This window comes from Podarcis tiliguerta (assembly GCF_965153285.1).
Source record: "Podarcis tiliguerta genome assembly, chromosome: 8".
NCBI lineage: Eukaryota > Metazoa > Chordata > Lepidosauria > Squamata > Lacertidae > Podarcis > Podarcis tiliguerta.
Window position 1 is genome coordinate 85932022 of NC_139541.1, and position 26681 is coordinate 85958702.

The following is a 26681-nucleotide window of genomic DNA, read 5'->3' on the forward strand; positions in this document are numbered from 1 at the left end:
TCAATGGCTGCTAGCTGTGATGGCTGTTCTCTGCCTCCACAGTTATGCCTCTGAATACCAGTTTCTGGAAAGGGAAGGGAGTTCTTGTGACCGCATCCTGCTTGCAGGTTTCCCACAGCCAACGGGTTGGCGATTATTAGAACTGGGTGCTGGACTAAATGGGCCACTGGCCAGATCCAGCAGGCTCTTCTCATCCGTAAGAAAAGGGGTGTCCTGCCAGCTTGGGACCTTCTGCATGCAGAACAAGGGTGGCTCTGCCACTCAGCTAGACGTCTCCCTCTCTCCTTTATGTTTCCTACATCTTTTCTGCTCTTGGTCTGTTGTTGTTGTTTGTTGTTTAGTCATTTAGTCATGTCCGACACTTCGTGACCCCCTGGACCAGAGCACGCCAGGCCCTCCTGTCTTCCACTGCCTCCCGCAGTTTGGTCAAACTCAGGCTGGTAGCTTCGAGAAGACTGTCCAACCATCTCGTCCTCTGTCGTCCCCTTCTCCTTGCGCCCTCCATCTTTCCCAACATCAGGGTCTTTTCCAGGGAGTCTTCTCTTCTCATGAGGTGGCCAAAGTCTTGGAGCCTCAGCTTCACGATCTGTCCTTCCAGTGAGTACTCAGGGCTGATTTCCTTCAGAATGGAGAGGTTGGATCTTCTTGCAGTCCATGGGACTCTCAAGAGTCTCCTCCAGCACCAGAATTCAAAAGCATCCATTCTTCAGCGATCAGCCTTCTTTTTGGTCCAGCTCTCACTTCCATACATCACTTCTGGGAAAACCATGGCTTTAACTATACGGACCTTTGTTGGCAAGGTGATGTCTCTGCTTTTTAAGATGCTGTCTAGGTTTGTCGTTGCTTTTCTCCCAGGAAGGTGTCTCGGTCTGCTCGCTGCATTTATACACTTTCTCCTTTCCGGATCAGCATACTGATCTTAGGATCAGGCATTGTAAAAAAAGGAACAAGACAATTGAGAAATATGCAGAGACGCAGCTAGAGTCCCTTCTTCATATGCTTTGCTGAGCTACAGAAAAATAGGTGGTGTGGGGGTTTTTTTGGGGGGGTGGCTTGCAGTTGAGAATCTTGTGCAGGGAGGTATCCTGGCAGACAGAAAAAGGGGTCTCATCAACCAAATGATACTAGGGGGCAGCATGTTAAAGATAACACAAACCTCTTTTATCTGGTACTAACTGTTGCCAGAGCAAATACTTTTATATGCAAAGAGCCCCACGTGTCAGCTGCTGGTCAGCAGGAGACGTGGGATGAACAGCAACTACACAAAGTATTCATGGTATGCTCTGGTACAAATCATGCAAAAATTTGCTGGGGCATACATTTCCCCGAGAGAGTTCCTCGTGTCAGGCAAGAACTCAGATCTTTGTCTCATTAAGAGGCCAAAACATCTCCCCTCCCTGAACTGTTGCAGCCTTTCTGGAAAGCTGGGCACAGAATTATAAATTTTTGATGACACCATTAGCAGAGGTCCATCTTTTGTTCTCTGTTAGCAAATCTGCAGCCAAATCCAACTCGGGAGACAAAACTTGAGAAAGCCTGCATCGTCCAAGCAATGGCCCAACTGTCCTGCAGGCAAGAACAGCACCCCTCGCCCCAAAAGCACACTAATGTGTGCAGCACACATACGCCCAGCCTTTACATCACTGTAACATTTGAGAAATACCTCAATACAAGATCGTACCTCTGTATTCCATGCTAATGAATGTGGGTGGTCTATCACTCCCTGTTTCTGCACGGAGTCATTAAATGCAGAATCACAACCACTCATAAACATGCCCTGAAGCTCCACCCTGCAAGTGACCATGACAGAATGTTAAGCCATATTCATGACACGCCAGTGTTTGCCCCGTATTTCCCATTCAAGCCCACAGGCGCCCAGCCCAGCCCCCTGCCCTGCTACCCCCCCCCCATTTCTCCTGCAGGGACCCCTCCTCCCTCTTTGCAGATCCAGCCCCCCCCCCTGCAAGATTAAAGATACCAGCAGGCCAGTCCTCCCTGCATCATCAGATGATGTCATCTCCAACAGCTGGCCAATAGGGGAGCCCCCAGCTGGGAGCATCTTTGCTGCAAGACAGGAGGGCTGGGGAGGGAGCAAAAGCAGCTGCTGGGGGAAACTGGGGGGGCAGGGAGGGTCGGGTGGGGAGCTCCTTTGTTTCTCTTCCCCCTTTGAGGCGGCAACCCCACTGCTCTGTAAATCCAACCTGGATTCTCCTCCTCCTCGGGCGGCTGGCTTGGACGTTGCAGGTCCTAACATATCCACCTGCGGCAGGAGCTCATTCATCGCTCTCCAGCAGCGGATACTTCAGAAAAGGACTGGTCTCCCTCCGATTCTTTAAAAGGAGACACTTTGCCTCTGCAGAGCAACTGGGCTGCAACTGCTTCAGCTAGGAAAACACAGAAGCCGAGGCCGCAGGGAAGGTACATTTCCTCTCATCAACCTTCGTATCAGCATCATATTACCTTTATTCCAGAGCAGGGGGATAAATGAGGGTGGGGGTGGGGAGGGGAGAGAACAAGGAGGGAACGGAAACCCCACTTTCTCAAGCAGGGTGGGTTTCCAGGAAGGAGCACGCAGAAGAAACTGGGAGACATTTTACTGCATAGCTACCAGCTTGCGAGGTATAAGCCGGCCAAAGGTTTCCAGCAGGCAGATTAAGGGAATGGAGTGTGTTTCTGTGAATGTGATGTCGTTTTTTAAATAGATTTGGGACTCATTTTATTGTGGGGAGCAGGGAGGCAGAGGCAGAAAGAAACCTTTTTTGCAGGTCCATATCCAGCGGTGCCCAGTATGAATCGCAAACATCCGCCGAAACACTCCCCCAAGTTAACCAGGGCTGGGGGTGGGGGGGTGAGTGTTCCCAGTTTTTGACAAATCTGAACATCTCTGTCAGATTTATGTCCCCCCAAACTGAAAAATCCCGGCCTGCTTCGCATGTTTCTATCCTACCTCCCCTCTCTCCCGCCCCCCACAAAAAAAGGTTTTGCCCTTAAAAGATTGTGGAGTCTCAGCGAACTGTCAACTTGCCAGGATTTTTTTTCTTAGCTAAGGCAGAAGAATTAAGGCATCACCACCAACCCTACATTGTATTTCAGTAAACCCTGGCTGTTTGCATGGATGTAAAACAAGGAGTAACTCAGGTTAAACACGGAAGAGCAGTCGGTGTCTTAACAGTGAAAACGGCACAGCCCAGTAACAACTTTGTGCATACCTGAATCAAACTGGTCTGAGAGTTTTTTGCTCTTCCTAGGAGCAGTTCCCTGGGAACTGTAGTTCTGTGACAGGGGGTGGGATGGCTAGGGAACTCTGCCTGTTATTGCAGCGGACTACCATTCCCATAATCCTCTGAGGGAAGCCATGACAGTTCACACTGTTATAAAACTATTATGGTTTGTTGTTGTACAGAGAGGCCCTTGGAGAGTAGCCATGTAGGACATTTCGTAGGCATGAGCCGGCTTCACCCGTCCCACGCACAATGGGAATGGAAACAAGACCTAATTTGAGCCAGGGCTGAACCTGGAAGAAGCTTCTGTGCAGACTGCCTCTCCCTCGCCTGCACATCTGGAAGGCCCTGCACATCTGGAAGGAATTAAGAGGATGGGCTCATGACGCTAGTTGAGGAGTGGAACTGAGAAAGCCCGAGGCAGGTGAAAGCAGAGGCAGGTGAAGCCACACAGGACAGGGCACATTAACCAGGGGTCAGCAAACTTTTTCAAGGGCCGGTCCACTGTCCTTCAGACCTTGTGGGGGGCCGGACTATGGGGGGGGGGGAATGAACGAATTCCTATGCCCCACAAATAACCCAGAGATGCATTTTAAATAAAAGCACACATTCTACTCATATAAAAACACGCTGATTCCCGAACCGTCCGGGGGCCGGATTGAGAAGGCGATTGGGCAGGATCTGGCCCCCGTGCCTTAGGTTGCCTACCCATGACATTAACCAAGCGTAGAAGCAGGCAGAATGTGGCACAGCCATGACGCGCGCCAAATGCCAGAACATCAAATATATTGATGGTTTGGCACCCAGCCAAAAAACAGCAAAACAATGTACTTTTAATGGCAAAGGCTACCTGGTACCTGTGACAAACATCATCAGAACCGAGAACTGAATTAGAAAAACACTACAAAGAAAAAACACTTGACAATTTCGTCTGAGGCACCTTGCACGCACAAGTCCCACCTTCCTTCTCCAAACTCTTGGAATGCATTAAAAACAAACAAAAATGGAGACGTGCAGGTTCAAAAATTCTTTGCACAACTAATTTTTTTGTTTATCACACAGTAGACACAAGTTGGGGAACTGCAACCTTCCACACCTGCTTTCTGAGTGCTCAAAACAGCGGGACACACCTGGTTTTCTGCATGCCTGCCTGCCCGCCGACATGTCAACTATCAGTCCTGAATAGTGAGTATCTAGTGACTAAGGGAGAAGCCTTGTTGGTAAGAGGCTGTCTTCACAGCGAACAAGGGAGGTGGTGCCGGGTGAAAGGGCATTCTGAAATCGTTCCAAATTGAGCGCTGGGTTTTGGATGCTCACCCAGGGAGGGAACGAAACCACCAATCCGAGGCATCACAGACACTGTGGATTAATTACTTTTTATTCATAATTAAAGCTTGCCCCTCTTCTCTTAAGAAGAGGGGGGGGGGGGACACAATGTATGTGGCTCCCTTCAACCCAAACCAATTTACAGTTGCTCACCAAAACGCCTTTCTCTTTTCTACCTTGTCAACAGTGACTACTTGTTTAAGCTGCTACTGATTGGAGATTCTGGAGTTGGGAAGTCATGCCTTCTGCTCCGTTTTGCGGTAAGGCTCTTTGGAAGGGGTGTTCCGGCACCTTGGCTAGCTTTGGCTGAAGTCTCAGAATTATTATTATTATTATTATTATTATTATTATTATTATTACCCCGCCCTCCCCGGCCAAAACCGGGGAACACAAAACACATTGACATAAAATAATAATAATTATTATTTTATAAAACGGAAAAGGCAAGCAGGACTCTCAGCCACATTTTCAACGTCAGGTCTTGCCCCAATATATAAAGAGGAAGCTGCCTCCGAGCACACGCAAAGCATCTTAGAAATAAAGCTCCTATATTTGGCCAGTCAGACTATTGGGTCCTGTACTGTCTACTCGGGGCCTCAGCCAAGGGTCTTTCCTATCACCTGCTCCCGGGTGATAGGCCTTCCTCTAGCCTGAGTCCAGCGCCCAACCATCAGACGTCCACCTGGTCAATGCAAACCACAGAAGTCACAAGCTGTGCCATAGAAGAAACTTGCAAACAGTTCCAGACCCAGGGAAAGGGTCACAAAAATGAAACACCAAGCTAATTTTGATGGGGGGGTGGGGGGAATCTGCAACCCAGGCTGCCACCTGTTCTTCTTGGCTTAACAGAGATAGGCTCCAGGTGAGCCTTTTCTAAGGGTCTTATCCCCACGTCAGAAAAAGGTTTCCTGGGTCACTTCCAGAAAGAAGCCTTATACTGTGTTCACAGGTCATAAAGATCTCGTTTTTCCTTATACATTAGCTCCCATGCACCCCCATTTTAGATAGCCAGTGCTATTTTTGTCCACATTAGTGAGCGGAGCTTAACAAGAATGGAGGTGTGCTGTGATTTGGGGTTTTTTAAAGAAATCCCTTCCCACCCTGAAATTCCAGACACGGATGGAGGGAAGTACTGGGCTGTGGGGGAGGGGGGTGAAGGGATTAATTGAAATTGTTTAAAAAAGGGGAAAAAGGGGGGGAACACAAAATACTGTGCACGTTGAACACTGGTAGAGCAATCATTTGGGGATAAAGCATTTCATAATCGATACCCAATACAGATTTATCTGCAGTCTCTTTGAGACATCAGCCATCTGCATGCATTGAGACAGAAAAAACAATAAAGACTTACTTTTTCCAAGTTAAAAATAAAATAAAATTCCAGACTTTGAATTCCCCAGATTTTTCATTTTAGCATTAGGATCACCATGAAGGTAGCCAAGGAAACTGAACCGGCAGTCAAGAGATATGGTGGTTCAAGTGCTGGACTAAAACCTGGAAAGTTAGGGTTCACATACCCACTCTGCCCTAAAACTCCCTGGGTGACCTTGGGCCAGGCACTGCCTCTGAGCCTAGCCTACCTCACAGGGCTGTTGCAGGAATTCAACGAGGGCGGAAACATTTGCCACCTTAAGTTCCATGCAGGAAAAGGTGGGATACATATGCAGTCCATAACAGTGGGGTGGGTGTCAAGGTAAGAAGCTGCCTTGCAGAGACAGACCACTGGCCCATCGACCTTCGCTGACAGGCAGGGCTCCCCAAGATTTGAGGCAGAGTTCTTTCTTAACTCTACCTGGAAATGCCCCCATGGAAAGAAGATGCTCTACCTCTTCAGTATCTTACGATTCCTTAACTTACAAACAATACCATACGATACAACGTCTTTATTGTCATTGTCCCATACAGAACAATGAAATTGAAAAATCTACATAAGCCATTCAAAAACCCCTAAAAACTCTGAAACCCCATTTTAGAATACAATACACTCCTATAGAGACTCCTTCTACTGCGTTTAGAACCAAAATCGCATTTGGATAGAAACTGTTTCTCAGGTTGCTAGTCCTAGTCTTTATAACCCTGGACCTTCTTCCAGAAGGCAGAAGCTGAAAGAGATCAATTCCGGGGTGCGCACTATCCTGCGCTATCTCTGCAGCTTTCTTATGGCACCTGGAAGCATAGATTTGATCCAAGGTGGGAAGAGTGCACCCAATTATTCTCTCCGCAGTCCTTACAACCCTGGACAGCATTGTTTTTTCCCTGGCTGTGCAGCTCCCAAACCACACACAGAGACCATAAGTTAATACACTCTCCACAGTACAATGGTAAAAGGCCACCAACAGGTCCTTTGAGAGATTGTTTTTCTGGAGGATTCTCAGAAAATATAACCTCTGCTGTGCTCTTATCATCGGGTCTTTGCTGTTTTCTCCCCAGGTCATCTCTCAACTCCATGCCCAGAAATCAAAACACTGAGACCTGTTCCACACACTTCCCCTCAATAATAAGTGGCTGAATATTCAATTTACATTTCCTAAAGTCCACAATAATCTCTATTGCTCCCACTCAGACACAGCAAATTATCTCAGCAGAAAGAATACCACTACTCACATGCAGACTTTCTTTTCTTCTTCTCTAGGATGACACCTACACAGATAGTTACATCAGTACCATCGGCGTGGACTTCAAAATCCGGACAATAGAGTTGGAGGGAAGGACCATTAAGCTGCAGATTGTAAGTATATCCTCAGGGCTGTGGAAACAGGAGGCTGGAAACTGAGCTTCCTGGATTCTCCCCCTCTGGTGCAAGTTACAATGGCTGCATCCTCCGCCTGCAGCTGCTGGGTGACCTTGGGCCAGTCACACTTCTCTGAAGTCTCTCAGCCCCACTCACCTCACAGAGTGTTTGTTGTGAGGAAGGGAAAGGAGAATGTTAGCCGCTTTGAGACTCCTTAAAGGGAGTGAAAGGCAGGATATCAAATCCAAACTCCTCCTCTTCTTCTTCTTAAGAGCTCCTGTACCTTAAACAGCTGCACAGAATCTAGAATCACAGCAGGTGCAGCTTTTTCTTATCCACCTTGGCAAATTGTTCCACTCAGCCACTTGTAATTAAGGACCCCTTAAAAACACCTTGAATGTTCGGTGAAATGATAACCTTCCAGTGGAAGTTTTGACATTCTTTAACAGCAGCCTTAGGAGCTGCTTCAAATTCTAGATTTGCTGACAGGTCCAAGGGATGAATCCAAGGAGAACAGAGTGCTGAAATATACAGTATGTGTATTTATGTAAATGTTGTGGCAACTGAATATAAATGCATTGAAACAGACCTATGATAACTTCCCCTAGTATCTAGTTACAAGTAGGTAGCCGTGTTGGTCTGCTGTAGTCGAAACAAAATAAAAAAATTCCTTCCAGTAGCACCTTAGAGACCAACTAAGTTTGTTATCTGAAGAAGTGTTCATGCACACAAAAGCTCAGACCAATAACAAACTTAGCTGGTCTCTAAGGTGCTACTGGAAGGAATTTTGTTATTTTTTATTTTGTTTCCCCTAGTATATAATCACACACACATATATATTTGCAGGCAATTCACCTTGTATGCAATGCAGTGGGAAACGAAGCCACTGTCCTGATTCAGACCTATATGAACAGAATCAAACTTTCTGTTAGGTTCCATTTTGGTTTCACTCATTTTCTCATACTCTTATTACATTCTCTTGTGGAAAACTAAGTCACATTTTTAACACTGCCCACTAGAAGGCGGCACTGACCAGAACAAACACCATCTCTTTGCCCCACAGTGGGATACTGCAGGGCAGGAGCGCTTCCGAACCATCACGTCCAGCTATTACCGAGGTGCGCATGGCATCATCATTGTATACGATGTGACAGACCAGGTAAGTGGGACGGAGAAAGAGAACAGCTTTTCATTCAAGAAAAGCAGAGGGGAGACACTAGACCTTAGGTAGGACATTCCCCTGAGGGCAACTGTGACCATCACAGCACAGAATCATAGAATTGTAGAGTTGGAAGGGACCCAAAAGTCGGCTAGCTCAACCCCTTGCAATGCAGGGTGTATCTTATCCCTTGCAGGGATTGTCAGTATGCCTTTCAACCGATGTCAGCGACTGGGCTCAATAGCAGGTTCTGCCACGACTGGGCTAGGCGACAGGAGCACTTTCAGAGACCTTAAAATCCTGGAAAACAGGTCCCTGCGCACTGGACTCTCAACTGTGCATTGTGAGCACCAGACTTATGAAGAGTATAAATAATCTAACATGTTGTTGTTAGAACATGGCGTCCCTGTTCTCACCAGATGTTGGGTTGAAATAACCGACAGACGAGTTGTGGGTGTTCATGTGGGAGGCATCTCCTCGACCAAGTGTCGGAGAGTCCCTTTTATTGTATATTACCCCAATTGCTCCATATGTGCTTGGTGCTGATTGGTTACATGTGGGGTGCGTACAGGCATTACAATATTACATATGAGGGGTTACATGCAGATATTACACATCACTAGATAGAGAGGGTACAGGAACATAGTGATCTATGATTGATAGGCTGGTACTCAGAGATATATAGAGTGCACTTAACATTCCTCTAGTCTGCGGTGATAAACAGGGGATGTATATAGTTAGATAGGAAGGTCATGACATCACTTACGAGACTTGGAGCTATCCGTGCCAGGGTTGTTTGGAAGGCAATGTGCAGGAACACCACCTACGCAGAATCTCTAAGAATTCAACAGGAAAGCAACACAGGAAGGGAATACAGGAAGGCCATGTTCTAGTAATACAGGAAAGGAATACTCTACATCTAATGCGGAAGCTATCTGTGAAGCATAACTCCTTTTATTTCTAATAGCTACTACAAACTAACGAAGTACTGGCTTGCACGAGTGTTACAGCTCCCACTCAGCCATCTAGTCACTACACAGATCACACACAGAGACAGGCAGTCAGTCAGGAGCGGAAGAGTAGAAGAGCAGTTTCCGCCCCCTCCTGTCTCAAAACGTCAGATCAGGAGATTCTAGCAATGGGAGGGGGTGAAAATATCACCAGGGATACCCCTGCAAGGGATAAGATACATGGCAGCAAGAAAAGCAGCTGCCCCATCCAGATACCTTGGGCCACCAGTAACAGAGGCCAAATGGCAGACTCCCGCAAAAATTCACTACCACAAGATGCAGCAATGTCCACTCCACTAAATTAGATAGGTTTAAAAGCGGATATGATAGATTCCCCTTTAAAAGACAGAAGGAGAGCTTTAGGAAACATTCCATAAACCTCCATGTTATGGCTCCTCTGTTCAGAGGCGAAATGACACTAAGCATCATTTGCTTGAAATCATCAGAGGAAGGCAGTTATTGCCCAGTTTGTGGGCTTCCAAAGGACATCTGCTTGGCCACTGCAAGGGAACAGGATGCTGGACTGATGAACCAGCAGGGCTCTTCTTATTGCCACCAGAAAGTTCTCTTACCAAGCCCCATGTAATGAATGAGGGTAGCCTTGCAAATGCATCCATATAATTTAACAGCACACATTTTTAACTAACCTTCCTGCTCCATCTATCTCAGTGTTACTGATGGGCAGCGTAAGAGAGGCAAAGAATTGACTTTTGAAAAGCATCCCTATCTAATCACCTGGAAGGGATTCTTGCTCACCATAGGTGACTAGGCAAGCAGTTATTTAGAAGCTTGGTTGGTGAGAAGAAGCCAGGACAGACAGATGAACAATATGGTTAGGGAAGAAGAGGAGTTTCAGCAAACATGAGGCCAGAGTAGCTCACTGCTGCTGCTGCCCACATACTTAAACGAACCACTTCTCTGAACTTTGTTCCAGGATTCCTTCAACAACATGCATCTCTGGCTGGAGGAAATCAACCGCTATGCCAGTGAGAACGTCAACAAATTGATTGTGGGAAACAAGAGCGACCTCACGAGCAAGAAAGCAGTGGATTACACTACAGCCAAGGTGCATAAAAAGGGGAATGGGAAAGGGCATGCATCAAACCAGCTTCTACCCTTAAATTGCTGAGAAAGCAATTTCACCTTCAGTGAAACTAGCTGCATTCGCACTCTTTCATTTTCATTCATTCTCTTTGTCGTCTCCCCGACTCCTGAAGGAGCTTTTAGATTGTAAACTTCTTGATACAAGAATCTAAGCAATATACCTATTGCTTATGTTATTTCATAAACTGCAGTGGCGCCAGATCAAAAAGCCAGCTTCTACCTTATGAAAAGCTGGGCAGCAGAGAGTCGCCTCTGATAGTCTCCTCTTGTTCTCTTTCAGATCACCCCATACTATTCTATTTCTACTAATAATTTTATTATCTGTACCCTGCCCATTTGATTGGGCTGCTAATAGCTGTCAGGGCCGCAACATTTGTTTAACAAGTTTATTTAGATATTTTTAAAATGTACAAACAAAGCTTTCTGTAAAAACAGATTCCAGGGCGCTACAGAGAGAAATCTAAAATTACAGAAATGCATTATACAGAATAACATTTAATTGCTATGGAAAACAACAAAGAGTCTCTTGTGACATGTTAAGAGATTCTTAGTTGCTTTTGCTGCAAAAGGCTTAGCACGGCTACCTGTCTGCAGATCATCGCTGAGTCTTCATTGTCGTTTTGTCTCGTCCTCCCTGCACGCAGGAATACGCAGACTCCCTTGGGGTGCCCTTCCTAGAGACCAGCGCGAAAAACGCCACCAATGTCGAACAGGCCTTCCTCACCATGGCGGCAGAGATCAAGAACCGGGTGAGCAGCGGCCCCACCCAGAACGACAGCCATAAGTCCAACCTCCACATCCAGAGCGGCCCCCTGAGGCAAGAAGGGCCTGGCCAGGGAGAAGATGGCGGAGGAGGCTGTTGCTAAGAGAGCAGCCACCCAACGAGCGAAGGAGTGGGAGGTTCGAAGAACGCACAAGGGGGACAGAGCAGCGGTGAGCCTTGGGCCTGCAGAATGGCCAACGATGACGACGGGACCCCCTTTCTCTTCACAGCATCCCAACGGACTTGGAATGCACAACGGAACGCCTCCTGGCAAAACAGCCTTGGCCAATCTGTGTTTGCTTCATCCCGTTTCCCTGACTTTGGAGCTGTCCTATCTTTTCCTGTTTAGCAACCACCTCCTGACCTGCTGTACCAACACACACACACAGAGCCCAGTTTCTTTCTCTTAGCAAATCTCCTCCCAGCCCAATGGAACATGGGACCTACCAATTGTCTTGCTGCATATAAAGAAGGGGGTCGAGGGTAGCAAGGGGGCGGAGAGACCCTTATACCAGATTCATTCGCCTAGAATTACCGTCATTACCTGGTTCCGCTTCCACACACACCAAAACGGGTTTCGGAGCATGCAATCAAGATCCCTTGGCACTGTCTAACAGCCACCCCCTCCCCCTAAAGCCTTTCCTATTTTTTAAAAAATCAGTACTGTATTGCTGAAGGCTGTTCAACTGACAGAAAGGGTAGATTTCCACTCCTCTCTCGGCCACCCCCTTCCCGCTACCGTCTCCCCAAAACTCCTGCCTGCTAGCTCTGGGAGCATAACTGCATTACAAACTTACATTAGTCCGTGGATCCTGGGGGTCGTAGTTTGGCAAGGGTCAAGAGAAGTTTCTATCCCATAGAGTTCCCCACCAAAGAACTACAGATCCCAGAATTAAGGGGAGAAACTGGAATAACTCTTTAACCTAACATAAGCGTGTGATGCAGCCATAAACACAGTACATCCACGCCCAACGTTTCATGGATGAAAATACGGACACCGTTGCGCATGCGTAACATGCCTGTTCCGCCACTGCAGATCACTGTCTTGGCTCTCCCCAAACCCAGCAATACACAGACATTGTCAAAGGTTTTCCTCCCCCAGTGCACCTTAAGGCTCATTCATTTATGTCCATGCAACTTAGATATCGGTGGGAAGGGCGGAAACTTGAGGAAATCCTAGTCTGCATACATGTGCTAACTAGTTTAGAGAAGGGGAAAGGGCACTCCCCAAAGCCCAAGCAGGGATGATGTTTCACCTTGGGCAGCTACTAGGAAACGGGGACAGGCAACCCACCTGCCAGCGTATGGTGTGTGATTTGCAACCTCGTGGCGATGCAACTCTAACCCCATGCCTGCAAGAGGTCAGAAGTCCAAGGTAACAGGATTTAACATTTCCACTTGCCTTTTGGATGGTTTGCAGGCCTTATGGTGCTCCCAACACCGACAGCATCAAGAAATGGTAGCAATCAACTCTTGTTGGCAGAGCACAATGTCTAACTCCTTTTTCTCATCTGTTTTTTCATTTTATTTTTTCACATTTTGCCCTCAAGGGTTGCAATGCTAGTTTGCCCTTTCTTTAAATAAGTAGGTTGGCAAGTTTTCTATTCATCCAACATACACGAGTAGTATGTATGTTGGTACCCTACTGATTTATCTGTCACTCTGGAAAATGCTGAAAAACTGAAAGGGGTTAAGACAGAGCAAGCCTCTAGCCCTCATGGATGTGAAATATACAGGGCTTCTCTGTGGAAAGCTCCAAAAGGCAGGGGCCCCAGGGCTTAGGGGAAGGGAGCTGTGGTCCTATCTGGTTCTGTTTCCCTTCTCCACATACCCATTTACGATGCAACCCTGATTTCAATACCCCTGCACTGATTTTGAGGCCATATTCCTCACCGCCACAGATGAACATCAACAGGAGGCAAGGACTTTCCCACTGTCAGTGGGAACTATTGAAATCAAACTGCCCAGCATATGAAACATCTGGTGGGACTGAGAAGAGGACCCTGAAGAACATCTGTCCCCATGAGCTCACTTTGCTGCTGTCGCCATATTTGGGGGCAGCACAGCCAGGAGTCACGTGATACCATAGGCTCCTTCTTTTTAAGGGCAAAAGCATTTCCCTATAAATGTTTGTGTGTGTGTTTTGCTTTTTTTTGCCTTTTTTTTTTAACCGTGAACTGCTTAGAGAACAAATATGGTTGGAAATATTTTGAAGTAAACTTCGCTTCTCTCCTTGCCCTGGGTCTCTCACCCAAAACGAAATTTCTCTTTTAACAGATTGGATTTGTCAGCCGGACTAAATGCAGAACCAAGCAAAGGCTCGCAACGTTTATAACTCTGGCAGTTTATTCGAACGGCAGAATTCAGCATGAACTCCTCCAGAACTTGGATGGGGGGGGGGGCAGGGGTATAAAACGAGGGCAAGGGTTTTGTGTGTCTCTGGACTGCGTCACAACATCTTATGAAAACTGAAAACGTTGCTGGATGTAATTTGTCTGATTAAAAGCTTGACAGGGTGCAGATTAAAACAGAAAACAGCTCACTGATTAAGTGGAGTGATCCATCTGTACTCTCTTGGGACGCTGGGAAACAGAGGGCCTGATTTCTGGCCGCAGCCTCTGAGCTTAGCCCCAGTGAAGGTCACAGGTCTGCCAGCATAACAGATGAAGGACAAAAGTGCAGGGTTTCGGAGTTGCTGCATTTGATGTTTTGAACTGTACACTGCCCTGGGAGTCTTGCGCTGAAAGGCAGCCTAGAAACAGATCAATGCTGGCAAAGGTCCTCTGCCAAACCCACTCAGTGATAGCAATGCAGGGGGAGGGGAATTCTTCTCTACAGCCACACAGCCCCTTTTTCGGTGCTTCTTCTTCTTAATTTATGAATTATAAACTCACGAGCCTCAAGGTGATTTGTAAACATACCATTTTGACATTAAGCAGTATATAAATAAATGAACAAGTTGAAAGAGCTTTTTAAAAAACAAAACAGAAAGAAAAAAGGCTTCCATTGTTTCCAGTAAGTACAAAGAGCAGGTGTGGGTGCCTGTCAAACCTCAATGGGGATGCTGTTATGGCTGCCTTTGTGACTCATGGCCATTGATAAATAAATGTGAGCAAGGGAAGAGAGAGGTCGGGGCATCTAAAAGCTCACCAGGCAACAGACAGAGATGGTTAAGGTATATACCTTTTCTTAAAAACAATTCCCAGTCTTTTAAATACTCTTTAGTGTATGATGGGATTTTAACTCATGCCTGGATTTCCTTTGATGTTGCCTTTTATCTGCTACGCTGTTTTATAATTTGCATTTTAAACCTTGCTATTGTTCACAGCTCCAGACTTTTTTTTATTTTTAAAAAGATATTTGACATTAAATAAATCCACTGGAATTTCCCATGCAGCCTGCTTGAGAATATAAGAAGCAGCCAGTTCCTTTTGTTCCTTTTGACTATTTTGCACAAGACACAGACTTCCTTTGTTATCAAGGCCACATGCTCACCCCACAGCATAATGAGAAGAGAACAAGGAAGAGCCAGGAAGACAAGAGCTGCTCTGAAGTTGGGTCAGAACAAAGGCCCATCTAATCCAGCATTCTGCTCTCCCATTGCTCCAATGGAAAGCCCATAAGCAGGACACTGGTTCTGCCAAAACCTCACTACATAATCTTAGGCAAGTCAGTTACCTCCCCAGCCCATGATATCCATCCTCAAATACTTTCATTTACTGGAATACTTCTATGCCGCCTTTTGGTCAAGCAGACCAGGCAAGTTATCTAACAATACAGTGGTACCTCTGGATGCGAACGGGATCCGTTCCGGAGCCCCATTCGCATCTAGAGCAGAACACAACCCGCGTCTGCACATCTGCACATGCGCGGGTTGCGATTCGCCGCTTCTGTGCATGCCATCATTTTGAGCGTCTGCGCATGCGCGAGTGGCGAAACCCAGAAGTAATGTGTTCTGTTACTTCCGGGTCACCGCGGAGCGCAACCTGAAAACGCTCAGCCTGAAGCGACTTTAACCCGAGGTATGACTGTACAAAGAAGGGGAAAAGAAAACACACACCAACTCCCAAGCAGAATAAAACATCAAGCTCACACACACACACACACACACACACACACACTATATTCAGCATTTCAACTACCGAAGCTCAAAGTCTTGGGTAAAGAGCATTGCCTTCACCACCCACTAGAAAGCAGGCAGCAAAGAAGCCAGGTGCCCCCCTGGGAAATTCACCAGCAAAAGACGGCAGAGCTGAGCCACCCGCCTTGATCCAACTGCACAGGCAGATTCATCTGGGAGGAGGTGGTCCTCAAGACATGGGCATAATAGTAAACTACTTGGCAAGGTTGTTGAAAGGATTGCTGCAACATGTGTTGGAAGCATTTTGAAGACTCTAAAGCAAGGGGTGGCCTAACTTAGGCCACCAGCAAATGTCCTGTCCCTCCACCCCGACTCCACCAGTTTTGAAACTGGGGACAAAAATAAATAAAGCAGAGTGTGCTGCGATGGAGAGAGCCCAAGTTGCCCTGATAAGCAGAGATGGAGCAATAGCCCCCCTCCTTAGCTGATCTCCACATAGCAGGGGGGAGGGTTAGCAGGGGCGTTGGGGGGGGATGTATGCAAGCATGCAAGAGCCTGTGTCCAAGAGTGTGGACTGGCCACATCCACTGCTGGCATGCAGCTCCCAGAGGACTGGCAAAGGATGAATGTAGGCCTCATCCTCAGGCCAAAAAACATTAGCCACCATCTGCTCTAAAGCACCATATACCGTATTTTTCGTCCCATAGGATGCTCCGTCCCATAGGACGCACCTAGTTTTTTGGGGGGGAAATAAAGGAAAAAAATTTCCCCTTTATTTCCCCCCCAAAACCAGGTCGGGGAAACCGAACCAGGTCGAGGAACAGCGGGATGGCAGCGCTGCGCCTCCCTGCTGTCCCCCGAGCTTGTGGGGCTGGCCGATGTCTGCCCGGCGCGCGGGGTGCTCTGCTTCAGCGCTCCCCGTCCGCCAGGCAGCAGGCTGCTATATGCAGCATGGGGAGCCCTGTGGGGAACTCCTGCAGGGCTCCCCACGCTGCGGATGTCTGCCCGGCGCTAGGGGCACTCTGCTTCAGGGCGCCCCTCGCGCCTGGAAGCAGGCTGCTATCCGCAGCCTAGACAGCCCTGCAGGACCTCCCGCAGGGTTGCCTAGGTTGCGGATGTGTTCCCGAAGCGCCGGGCACTCTGCTTTCAGCACGCCTGGCGCTCCGGGAAGCAGGCTGCTATCCGCAGCCTAGACATCCCTGCGGGACCTCCCGCAGGGCTGCCTAGGCTGCGGATGTCTTCCTGAAGCCTGGAGAGCGAGAGGGGTCGGTGCGTACCGACCCCTCTCGCTCTCCACGCTTCAGCGAAAGCCTGCATTCGCCCCATAGGACGCACCCAGATTTCCCCTTCATTTTTGGAGGGGGGAAAGTGCATCCTATAGGGCGAAAAATACGGTAAATGTGCTTGTTGTTGTTACTACTGCTGCTTATTTCTCGCTTGTGAGATCACAAACTGCTGAGCCCCTGAAGCTCCAGATCATCATCTTATTATTTGTATACCATTTTTCCACAATGGTGTCTGAAATAAGGGTTTAGATCAAGGCTTTCAGAGTTTGTACGGAAAGCCTGGCAATGCAGTTAACAAGACACGCTAGGTACTATTTTAGAGTAAAGTTCACAGCTTTGCCTCGATTTGTACAAGCAGCCACACAAAAATTCTAAGGTTTGCAATTCTTTACTTCAGTAGTAATATCTGCAAAGACTGTTCTACAAAATTAGCAGCCAAAGCAAGTGCATTTCCAAAGAAACACAAAACGGCCGGCTCTCAAACCCCTTGTCATAAAACACATCCAATTAAGTACAACCTGAATGTGTGGCAATTTCTCATTTATTTCCACCGTGAAACAGAACCAAAGTGTGACAAATTGTGGAGAGGAGCTGGCAGAAACCAAACTGCGGTTTAAGTGAAAAATTGGCCTAGGATGCTCAACTGGATCCTGCCTTTAACTGTTAAAGTTTCAATTGCAAGTAGCAAAATAAATAAATAAAAATCCCCAAAGCTAAGCCTTCAGATCCACAGTAATGAAATCTGAAGACGTTTGCTTACGTGTTCTCTGAGATTAGTGTGTGCATATTTAAAGATCAAGGAAATGTGCGGTCTTTATAAAGGCACAGAGAAGTTTGTCACACAGCCTCCTTCTCACATGGTTGTGCAAATCGTGCGTATTTCACATGTTACCCTGACCTTCCTGCAACACACTGAATTAAACAGAAACTGAATTAAAATGTAACAATAAACTATGGTTTAATAGCCCATTCCACTGCCCAATCTCTTCCTCCAGCAGGGTTGAGAGATCAGAAGCTTCCACTTCCTTTTTTGATTAACCATACATGCAAATCCTAAACCGAGGTTGATCTTAACTATGGTCTGTGTTGAAACAAGCCTGTTTCCTTACCCATCCCAGAGGAGAGTCAGGGGAGTGGGACAGCTCAGGGCTTTCTGTGCCTCATTCCCAAAACAATCACCATAGTTTGTGGCTGTGTTTGGACACAGCCCCAAAGCAGGTACAAAGAAAAAGTAGAACTCTAAGTAAATGTCAAGTCAGAACTTTCAGCCTCAGTTACACACCCAACTTTCCTATTCCATCATAGGAAAGGACTGCTGTGAAAACGGCATCATGGCAAAACGATGTATTAAAACATTTATAGCCCCATTCACCCCAAAGGTACAGCAACGTTTGCTAGGTGAAGATTTACCAGCCTTGCGCACGGCCAGCCAGCCAGCCATCCACCTTCAGCCTGAAATGTCTTCAGTATGCAGGCAGTAGCTTCGCCGGCAGTGCAGTCTAGCTGGGGAAGATGTCCACCAGCTGCTTTCGGGGCCACTTGCCAAAGTCTTGCGAGCTCAGCTGGGCATACACCTGGCGCTTGGCTGCCTGATAGACCTCAGCTTTGACCTAGTTGAGGGAAAGAAAGGAGGAGTCTAGAAGGGATGTTCGAGAGAAAGATTTGTGAGCCCACCAACACCCACCTTGAAATTCTCCTTATTTACTTATTTTCTTTATCAACTTTTTTCTCGTTATTAAATTTATATACAGTGGTGCCTCGCAAGACGAAAAGAATCCGTTCTGAGAGTCTCTTCGTCTAGCGGTTTTTTCGTCTTGCGAAGCAAGCCCATTAGCGGATTAGCGCTATTAGCGGTTTAGCGGCTATTAGCGGCTATTAAAGGCTTAAGGGATTAGCAGATTAGCTGCTAAAAGGCTATTAGCAGTTTAGCGCCTTAGAAAAAGGGGGTGGGGAGCGGGGAAAAAATCCCCAGGAATTGCAAGACATTTTCGTCTTGCGAAGCAAGCCCATAGAGAAATTCGTCCTGCGAAGCACCTCCAAAACGGAAAACCCTTTCGTCTAGCGGGTTTTCCGTCTTGTGAGGCATTCGTCTTGCGGGGCACCACTGTACTGCCCTTCATCCAAAGATCCCTGGGCGATTCATTCACAACATAAAATAGAAAATGAGAATACAAAATACTTAAAAAAAACATTCCATGAACAGGGAGCCACTGCATAGAAGGCCCCCTCTTGTCTTGCCACCCTCTGGACTTCTCACTGAGACACATGGAAAAGGGCCTCAGGTAGCTGGGCTTACCCAGTCAGATGGGTGGCATATAAATATATTATTATTATTATTAGTTTTATTACAGAATCTGGGTCAGTTCATGTGAGAGGCAGTCCTTGAGGTACTGTATTGCAGTATTGAGCTGTTTAGGGCTTCATAAGTCAAAACCATCACTTTGAATTGGGCCCAGAAACTAATTGACAGACACTGCAGTCAGGCCAGGATTGGCATTGTATGCTCAAACTGTCTTGCCTCTGTGAGCAACATGTCCACCAAACTTTGCAGCAGCTGAAGTCTCAGAGGCAGCCCTATGTATAACGTGTTGCAGCAATCTAACCTAGTTATCTGAGCACAGACAACACAAGTTAGACTATCCCTGTCTAGACAGGTGCACGGCTGGGCCACCAGCCGAAGCTGATGAAAAGGACTTTGCACCTGAGACTCAAGCAACTTCAATGGACCCAGAAGTACCTGCTTCTTCAGAGGATGTGTAACCCCATCAAGAACAGACCACCTCAATGAAAGGAAAACTAGGGAACCAAAACCCACCACACACTCTTTGGGGCAACTGAAAAGACTCACCTTGGCTTCATAATATGTGGGCAGCAGCATCAGGTCTTCTCTCTTCATCTCCTGAGCCACCTTCCTGAAGGATTTCAGCATGGCAGCCTTGCAGAGCCGACTTGGGCGGTACTGGTCAAATGGATTTGTCATGCTGGCAGAGGCAAGAGCGATCCATCAACAAGGGGCATTACATGAATCAACAGCAACACCTCACAACGGACCTCAACAAAAGCCAGTGTGTCCCAGCACACAATTCAACCACAATACCAAGAAAGGACATGAGTGAGAATGATCAGGTTCTGACTCAAGAATCCAAATTTGATAAAATGTGTGGAATTAACAGAATCTGAATTCAGCAATTACCACTATGCCTTCCTTTCTACATGACCCATGCAAGCTGGCATTTTGTGTGTGTGTGTGTGTGTGTGTGTGTGTGTGTATACACACCCACACCCACATTCTTCCTACATGCGATGTGGTTATCTGCAGGAGGAGTAAGTCCTCGTTTTAAGAAAAAACAAACTATAGGGTTCCACTGACATGCAGCCATTTTTAGCCTATCAATAGTGACAAAGTAGCCTTTAGTACTGGATTTGAATTTCTTTATGGTTTTGTTGCCAACGTTTAGAGCTTAGAGGTAAGGAAGGCTGCACTGGACTCCCAAACTTTTCTTTCTCAGCCCCCTGCCTCCCAAAACGCAGGCCTGAAGCAAAACTTGGCACCAAACAGTAGCTAACCCTCAGCTGTTTCCCATTTCAACCACCTGGAATGCAGTGAATTTTCAGATACCCAAACCCATAGAGACATTGTCGGGCTTTACTTTTGACTGGCTGCCCCTGCTCCTGAACAACCCAAATGACTTATTAGCACAAGGGGTGCCTGCATAAAGAGCATAATTTACAGAAACAGAGAAGCCGCCAAATTCTGCTTGTCGAGTTTGGATCCTTTTATTAGCAGTAAAACCACAACTAATTCCACACACACACACACACACACACACACACACACACTCATAGGCCTACCCCATTCCCACACCCGAGCCCCCAGTGCCCCAAACTCACTCCTGCACTGCCTTCCCAACAGCCGCGTTCACTAGTTCCAGCATCTCGTCTCCCCCACACCAGTTGAAGCTCAAGGAGCGAAACTCTGCCGGCGTGTCAAGGGACGCGGCACAGGGACCCTTGAAAAGGTATATCGGTCTGTGGTTAAATGGCTTTGGCAAGCTATCCGAGGCTGCCAGGTTCAATCGCTCATTGATGACCTTATGGAGGGTGTCATGGTCTTGGTAAGGATCAGCTGAAACGTGAAGTTAGGAGAGAGAGCAAGTTACTTGTGAGGAGAAGGTAACGGATTCCAAGGTTGTTGTAATCTGGGAGCTTAGTGCACAGCCAGCCCCACATCTGCACCCCACTAGAGGACTCTAGGGGCTGCCCAGGACAACTGAGGCACTGATGTGATTTCAGCTGCAGTCAGAGAGAGGGGCAAGGCAGTAAACGGCTCAGCTGCCATTTAAGGAGCCCAGACCTGCCCCTGCACTTACTGTGCCATGGGGTATTACTATGACTATTTTATTTATTACATCTGTATACCACCCTTCATCTATAGATCTCAGAGCAGCTCACAACACAGAGTTACAATATAAAAGCAAAAAATACAGAATTAAAATAACGAAAACAAACCAATAATCCGCCCCTCCTACAGCACATTTAAAAGAGCATCCGATGTCAGTCAGCTGAAGGCCTGGTTGAAGAGGAACATTTTCAACTGACATCTAAAAGGGTGTAATGAAGGCACCAGATTAATCTCCTTGGGGAGAGGATTCCACAAATGGGAGCCACTGCAGAAAAGGCCCTGTTCTTCTGTTGCCACCCTCTTGACCCCTTGTGGAGGAGGCACATGAAGAAGGGCCTCAGAGGATGATCTCCAGGTCTAGGCTGGTTCATATGGAGAGAGGTGGTACCCCTGAAGGGAGTGTCCCGTCCCCCCCAATTCTTTCAATTTATTTTTTTCAATTCCCAGAGAGTTGGCTTTGGGTGCATCCCCTGCAAGAGGGTCCCCTCAGAGGCTCCTTAGGACCCTGTGTATTAGCATGCTGATAAAGTTCAAAATAGGGATGCGGGTGGCGCTGTGGTCTAAACCACTGAGCCGCTTGGGCTTGCTGATCAGAAGGTCGGCAGTTCGCATCCCTGCGACGGAGTGAGCTCCCGTTGCTCGGTCCCAGCTCCTGCCCACCTAGCAGTCTGAAAGCCTGTCAAAGGTAAACGGCGTTTCCGTGCGCCGCGCTGCTTTCACCAGAAGCAGCTTAGTCATGCTGGCCACATGACCTGGAAAAACTATCTGCCCCAGAGCTGACAAAAGCCGGCTCCCTCTGCCTATAAAGCAAGATGAGTGCTACAACCCCAGAGTCGTTCGCAACTGGACTTAACTGTCAGGGGTCCTTTACATTTTTTTTTTAAAAAAAACAAAAACCTAAAAGGATTTTTGTTCATTTAGTGCCTCAAGGCACTAAAGGGTTAGGAGGTAACAAGTCGCTCTAATCACTGAGCAGCTGGAAGTCATTAAGCATCCAGGAATGTGAGTTACTTTGTATAGTCAGTTCACCCGTGTGTTTCCCCAGCCCTCTTTTTGACCTAACTCGCAGACTCAGTTTGTGGCCGTGGGCGTGTTTGCTGATATGAGTTAGGTTTAGAGTAAAGTTTTATTTATGCCGGAGATAAAAGCATGTGTGCTTTATCGCCAGGGTTTTTCTTTTGTAAATAAAGTTTTTTTTCTGAGTTCCAAAGTGCTTGCTCTAGGATTCTTCATTGAAAGGTACTGACTCTCCTGCCTTCTTCAACCGCTGCACGAAATTCTCTGCTGAGATAAGATTTATGGTGTTGGAAGCGCACTGGACGTTTACTTAACATTAAACTAATTAAAGTTTAATGGACAAAGCCCAGTGTCCTGGGATGTACAAGCATGGAATGGAAACATTTCTGCAGTTTGGATGCTGCCAATACAGTTCATGGGCTCTTTATGCGAGTTCTGTAGTAACAACAACATACGTCACCTAGGACAATGCTGGTGATGTACACAGGGTGGATGAAGTGGCTGAGAAGGGCCCCCTGCACTCCCAAGGCACTCCAGCGGGTCAGCTTGTCGCTGCTGGAGACACAGTAGACGTAGGCAGACAGCGCGCTGGGGCGGCAGTACGAGATGGGCCTGAGGACCCCTTTAATGCTGATGTGGAGCCCAATGGATGGATTCGGCTGTGGAGACACAATCCTACAGGCCACAGGAGGGGAAGGGGAAATTCAATCAACTCAGAGAGGGAAGTATGGGGAGGATTCAGGTACAGGAATTGGGACTGGAAGATCCCAGGGGGTGGTCTGAAGATACAGGGGGCTGCCAGTGCGCTGACGCTAAGCGGGTCTGCACCCGGCCAGCAACTGGATACAGAGACCACCAGGGAACCCTGCCTGTGACCTGGAAAGCTACGATGGAAATAGGGCAGAATATAATAAATTAAAAGTATTATTCTTTTGTTGTTAATGCCAAAAGCAGCCTCTTGGATTGGAGGAAATGCAAAGATAGACAAAACTTCGCCTGATGCAAGCTTGGCTGCTGAGCAGCTATTTTGTCAATTGTCAAAAACAACATAGAAAGGGAGGATAAATAGCTTTTACGGGTTTTGGGGGCTTGCTTCAAAAACCTGTCCGACCAAACACAAGAGTGGGCCAGAAGTAAATAGTGAGCAACTTACACATTGTGAATGCCTCTCTCAAAGCGCTTGCAGTGCTCCTACAATCTATCCTCTTCCTGCAGCCTGAGTGGGGATCAAAACCCTTCTCCTGGGTTTCTTAGCTTTCTCCCAAATGGCCCTTTGGGTCAGGAGGCCAGAGGGCAAGGAGGCCAACTGCTAAGTGGAGCCATAATGAACAACAGGCAGAACCAGCTCCTTCTAGTTCCACCCCCCTCCCTCCCTCCCTCCATCTACAAGGGCAATGCTAAGACAAGAGGAGGAAGCTAAAAGGAAGTCCCAGTCCCCAGAATGGTTACAAGTAAGAAGGCAGGTGTGGCGGGGGCTGGCTGAGGGCAGGTGGAGGTTGACAGGATAGTGCCTCATTTGCCCTAAGGGACCAGCCTCCACTTGCCACCGAGATCCCCACCACAAAGACAAAACAGCCCATCTGACCTGCGCTCTCTCTCTCCTCTCCCCAGCTACCTCTCCCTTCCACACACCGAGACCTTTCTGCTCTGTGTCCTGCTCTGAGCCACAAGCAAACACTCACCGGGTGTTCTCTGAAGCTCCTTTGGGCCTCCGACTCAGGTAGAGATGCAGAAAGTAATTTGGTTTCAGAGTCAGGTGCACCCCGTCCTCTGCCAGGCGGAAGATGCACTTCTCAAGGGCGGCGGGGTCTTGGCAGCAGTACATCAGCAGCTGCTTGTATAAGTACCTGGGAATACCAAATGTTGCAGCTTGTAAAGGCTGCTGCGTCTTTGGGCCTTCAATCAGATCGCAGGGCAATCTCCTGCCACCCGTCTCCAAATACTCCCTTCTCTTCTGTGTGTTTCCCTTTTCTTCTTCTTCTTCTTCTTCCCACCCCCTTCCATGTATATCAATGGAAGAGATCGTAGTTTGCCTACTTTACCCTCTGTTATCATTGTTTCACATATCAGTTGATTGTTAAAATTGTTTTGATTAATAAAAAAACTAAAACCATAAAATTCCAGATTTTGAAAGAGAGCTATGTTTCAGTTTGCACACTGGATAGTGAACTGTGAATTCAGCAGCTTCTCATTAAAGTGCAAACAAAAATTGATTTTCTCCCCAATCCATGTAACTGAGACATGTATCTTTGAAACACGACAGCAACCAAAGTAACTGGGCAATGCCTGAAGAAACCCCATTGCTCCTCAGTCTTGTTGCCAAGCTCCTCTGTTCCTCTGTTTGAAGGACTCCCGTTTCCAGTGCGGGGGCTATAGCTAGCTGCCAACTCCAAACACCAACTCCAGTCATGGGCTTCCTAGTGATAAGAGGGTTCGTCTCTAGAACATGTAAGGCAGCGTTAGAGAAGAATACCTCTGAGCAAATACCAAGTGAGTTTCCCTGATCATTAGGTTATCCCAACCAGTCCCCAACATCTGGGATTAGAAATAAGAACCTCTTGTGATTTCCAGGCAAAACTGATTCACTTGTAAAATCACATCCTGCCTTTAACCTGTTGCTTCCCTCCTAAATTGCTCTTCTTTAACCTGGCCAATAAAACCAGCACTGCACGTCAGCGCTGGGAAGAAGGGGTGCCTTACCTCAAAAGCGCTCTGCGGGCAACCACTAGCCCATGCATATCATGGATTCTCCTGCCCTTGAACTCCATCCAGCCCTCATAGCACACATCTCCCGTTCCCAGGGCAACCAGCTCGTAGGTCTCCTTGTAGGAGCTTGGGCTGTTGGCAACCTCTGAAGGGACAGGAAAGGAAGGGTCAAAATGTTAATTGTGACTTCAAAGGCTGGCTCAAAACAGGGAGGGGATTTCCAGGAAAGCAACAACCATTCAGGAACAGCCCCTTGCCTAGCAAACATTTGGGCCAAATTAAACCTTATGCTGAGTGCTCTGCTGAGTGGGGAACAGGCCAAAACTAGCCAAAACTGCTGCAACCTATTGCTTGGAGCTGGTATAGGACCCCAACTAGATGGAGTTGCCATCCCTCCCACCTTTAGAACTACTTTGCATTTGCTTCTTCTGAAGAATGTAAGAAGAACTCTGATGGATCAGAGAAAGGATCCGTCCAGACCAGTGGCTCCCAAAGTGCACTGTACCGGTGGGATTACCCAGGAGGGCACTAAGAGGCAAAGGGTAAAAGGGGCCACTGAAAGCACAAATGATTATCAGTCTTTGTTGTTGTTTTTTAATATGCTTCACTGGTTGAAAACTTTGTAACAAAAATGTACAATAGATCTTATAGGCAAAACGAGAAATAAAAAATAAACAATTATTCATATTTGCTTTGTGTATAGTATACATTTGTGATTCCGTTTTACAAGGCTTAACTTCCCCTTGCGTTCCCGAATTAAATTCCTTAAATACGTGCTTAGACTTTACTTTCTCCATGTTATTTCACTTACTATCAATTTTATTTTATAAAATTATCCTAATTGCACATCGAAGATTATCAGTCTTTGAAAAGCTGGTATCAATGGATCAAGCTCATCCATTTTATTAACTAATTAAAGTAAACAGTTTTAACTCGATTTTGAATAAATATGCAATCAATTGTTACTGTTTTGAATTTTATTGTGTTATTATATTCCCCAATGGGTCTTGGAAATTGCTATTCCGAATAATGTTTTTAATATGGTAAAGGTAAAGGACCCCTGGACGGTTAAGTCCAGTCAAAGGCGACTATGGGGTGCAGTGCTCATCTCGCTTTCAGGCCAAGGGAGCTGGCGTTTGTCCACAGACAGCTTTCCAGATCATGTGGCCAGCAGGACTAAACTGCTTCTGGCGCAACGGAACACCATGACAAGTGGCAGAGCGCACAGAAACACCATTTACCTCCCTGCTGCAGCAGTACCTATTTATCTACTTGTACTGGCGTGCTTTCGAACTGCTAGGTTGGCAGGAGCAGGGACAGAGCAACGGAAGCTCACCCCATTGCGGGGATTTGAACCGTCAACCTTCTGATCAGCAAGCCCAAGAGGCTCAGTGGTTTAGACCACAGCGCTACCCGTGTCCCTAAGGTAAAGGACCCCTGGATGGTTAAGTCCAGTCAAAGGCGACTATGGGGTTGTGGCACTCATCTCGCCTTCAGGCCGAGGGGGCCGGCGTTTGTCCGCATACAGCTTTCTGTTTCATGTGGCCAGCAGGACTAAGCTCTGATGATGATGATGATAATAATAATAATAATAATAATAATAATAATAATAATAATAATTTATACCCCGCCCATCTGGCTGAGTTTCCCCAGCCCCTCTGGGTGGCTCCCAATCGAGCCCGGCTTCAGCTGGGGAGGGTGAGATATAAATAAAATTTTATTTTTATTATTTTTATTAAACTGCTTCTGGTGCAACAGAAAACAGAACACCATGGTGGAAACCAGAGCACACAGAAACACTGTTTACCTTCCCGTCGCAGCGAGAAGGGGCACTGGAGATACATTATGGAACCAGAGGAACAGTGGACCAAAAAA

General features: G+C 47.1%; 2 protein-coding genes across 3 annotated transcripts in view; one reads left to right on the plus strand and one right to left on the minus strand.

Annotated features, from left to right (window-relative positions):
* The first annotated feature begins 1907 nt into the window (after window positions 1-1907).
* Window positions 1908-13864, plus strand: LOC310684694 (ras-related protein ORAB-1-like). Of its 2 annotated transcripts, none has more exons than XM_083456168.1 (7): window positions 1908-2418; window positions 4284-4406; window positions 4735-4807; window positions 7180-7275; window positions 8342-8437; window positions 10382-10513; window positions 11196-13864. In XM_083456168.1, the coding sequence occupies exons 2-7, from the start codon at window positions 4384-4386 to the stop codon at window positions 11415-11417; spliced, it is 642 nt and encodes a 213-aa protein (XP_083312294.1). In that variant the 5' UTR covers window positions 1908-2418; window positions 4284-4383; the 3' UTR covers window positions 11418-13864. The 2 variants fall into 2 exon arrangements, with proteins under 2 accessions (XP_083312294.1, XP_083312295.1); XM_083456169.1 differs by having other exon boundaries at window positions 2175-2418; window positions 4287-4406.
* A 3186-nt stretch (window positions 13865-17050) lies between these two features.
* The window catches only part of ADAD2 (adenosine deaminase domain containing 2), a 37307-nt gene continuing 27676 nt past the window's right edge, over window positions 17051-26681 (minus strand). Inside the window, exons 16-21 of the mRNA XM_083453495.1 lie at window positions 24801-24951; window positions 23783-23947; window positions 22561-22775; window positions 20573-20807; window positions 19530-19662; window positions 17051-18291 (exon numbers count right to left, since the gene is read on the minus strand). Coding sequence (XP_083309621.1) covers window positions 18181-18291; window positions 19530-19662; window positions 20573-20807; window positions 22561-22775; window positions 23783-23947; window positions 24801-24951 — 1010 coding nt within the window. The 3' untranslated portion in view covers window positions 17051-18180. The remainder of the gene's footprint in view (window positions 18292-19529; window positions 19663-20572; window positions 20808-22560; window positions 22776-23782; window positions 23948-24800; window positions 24952-26681) is intronic.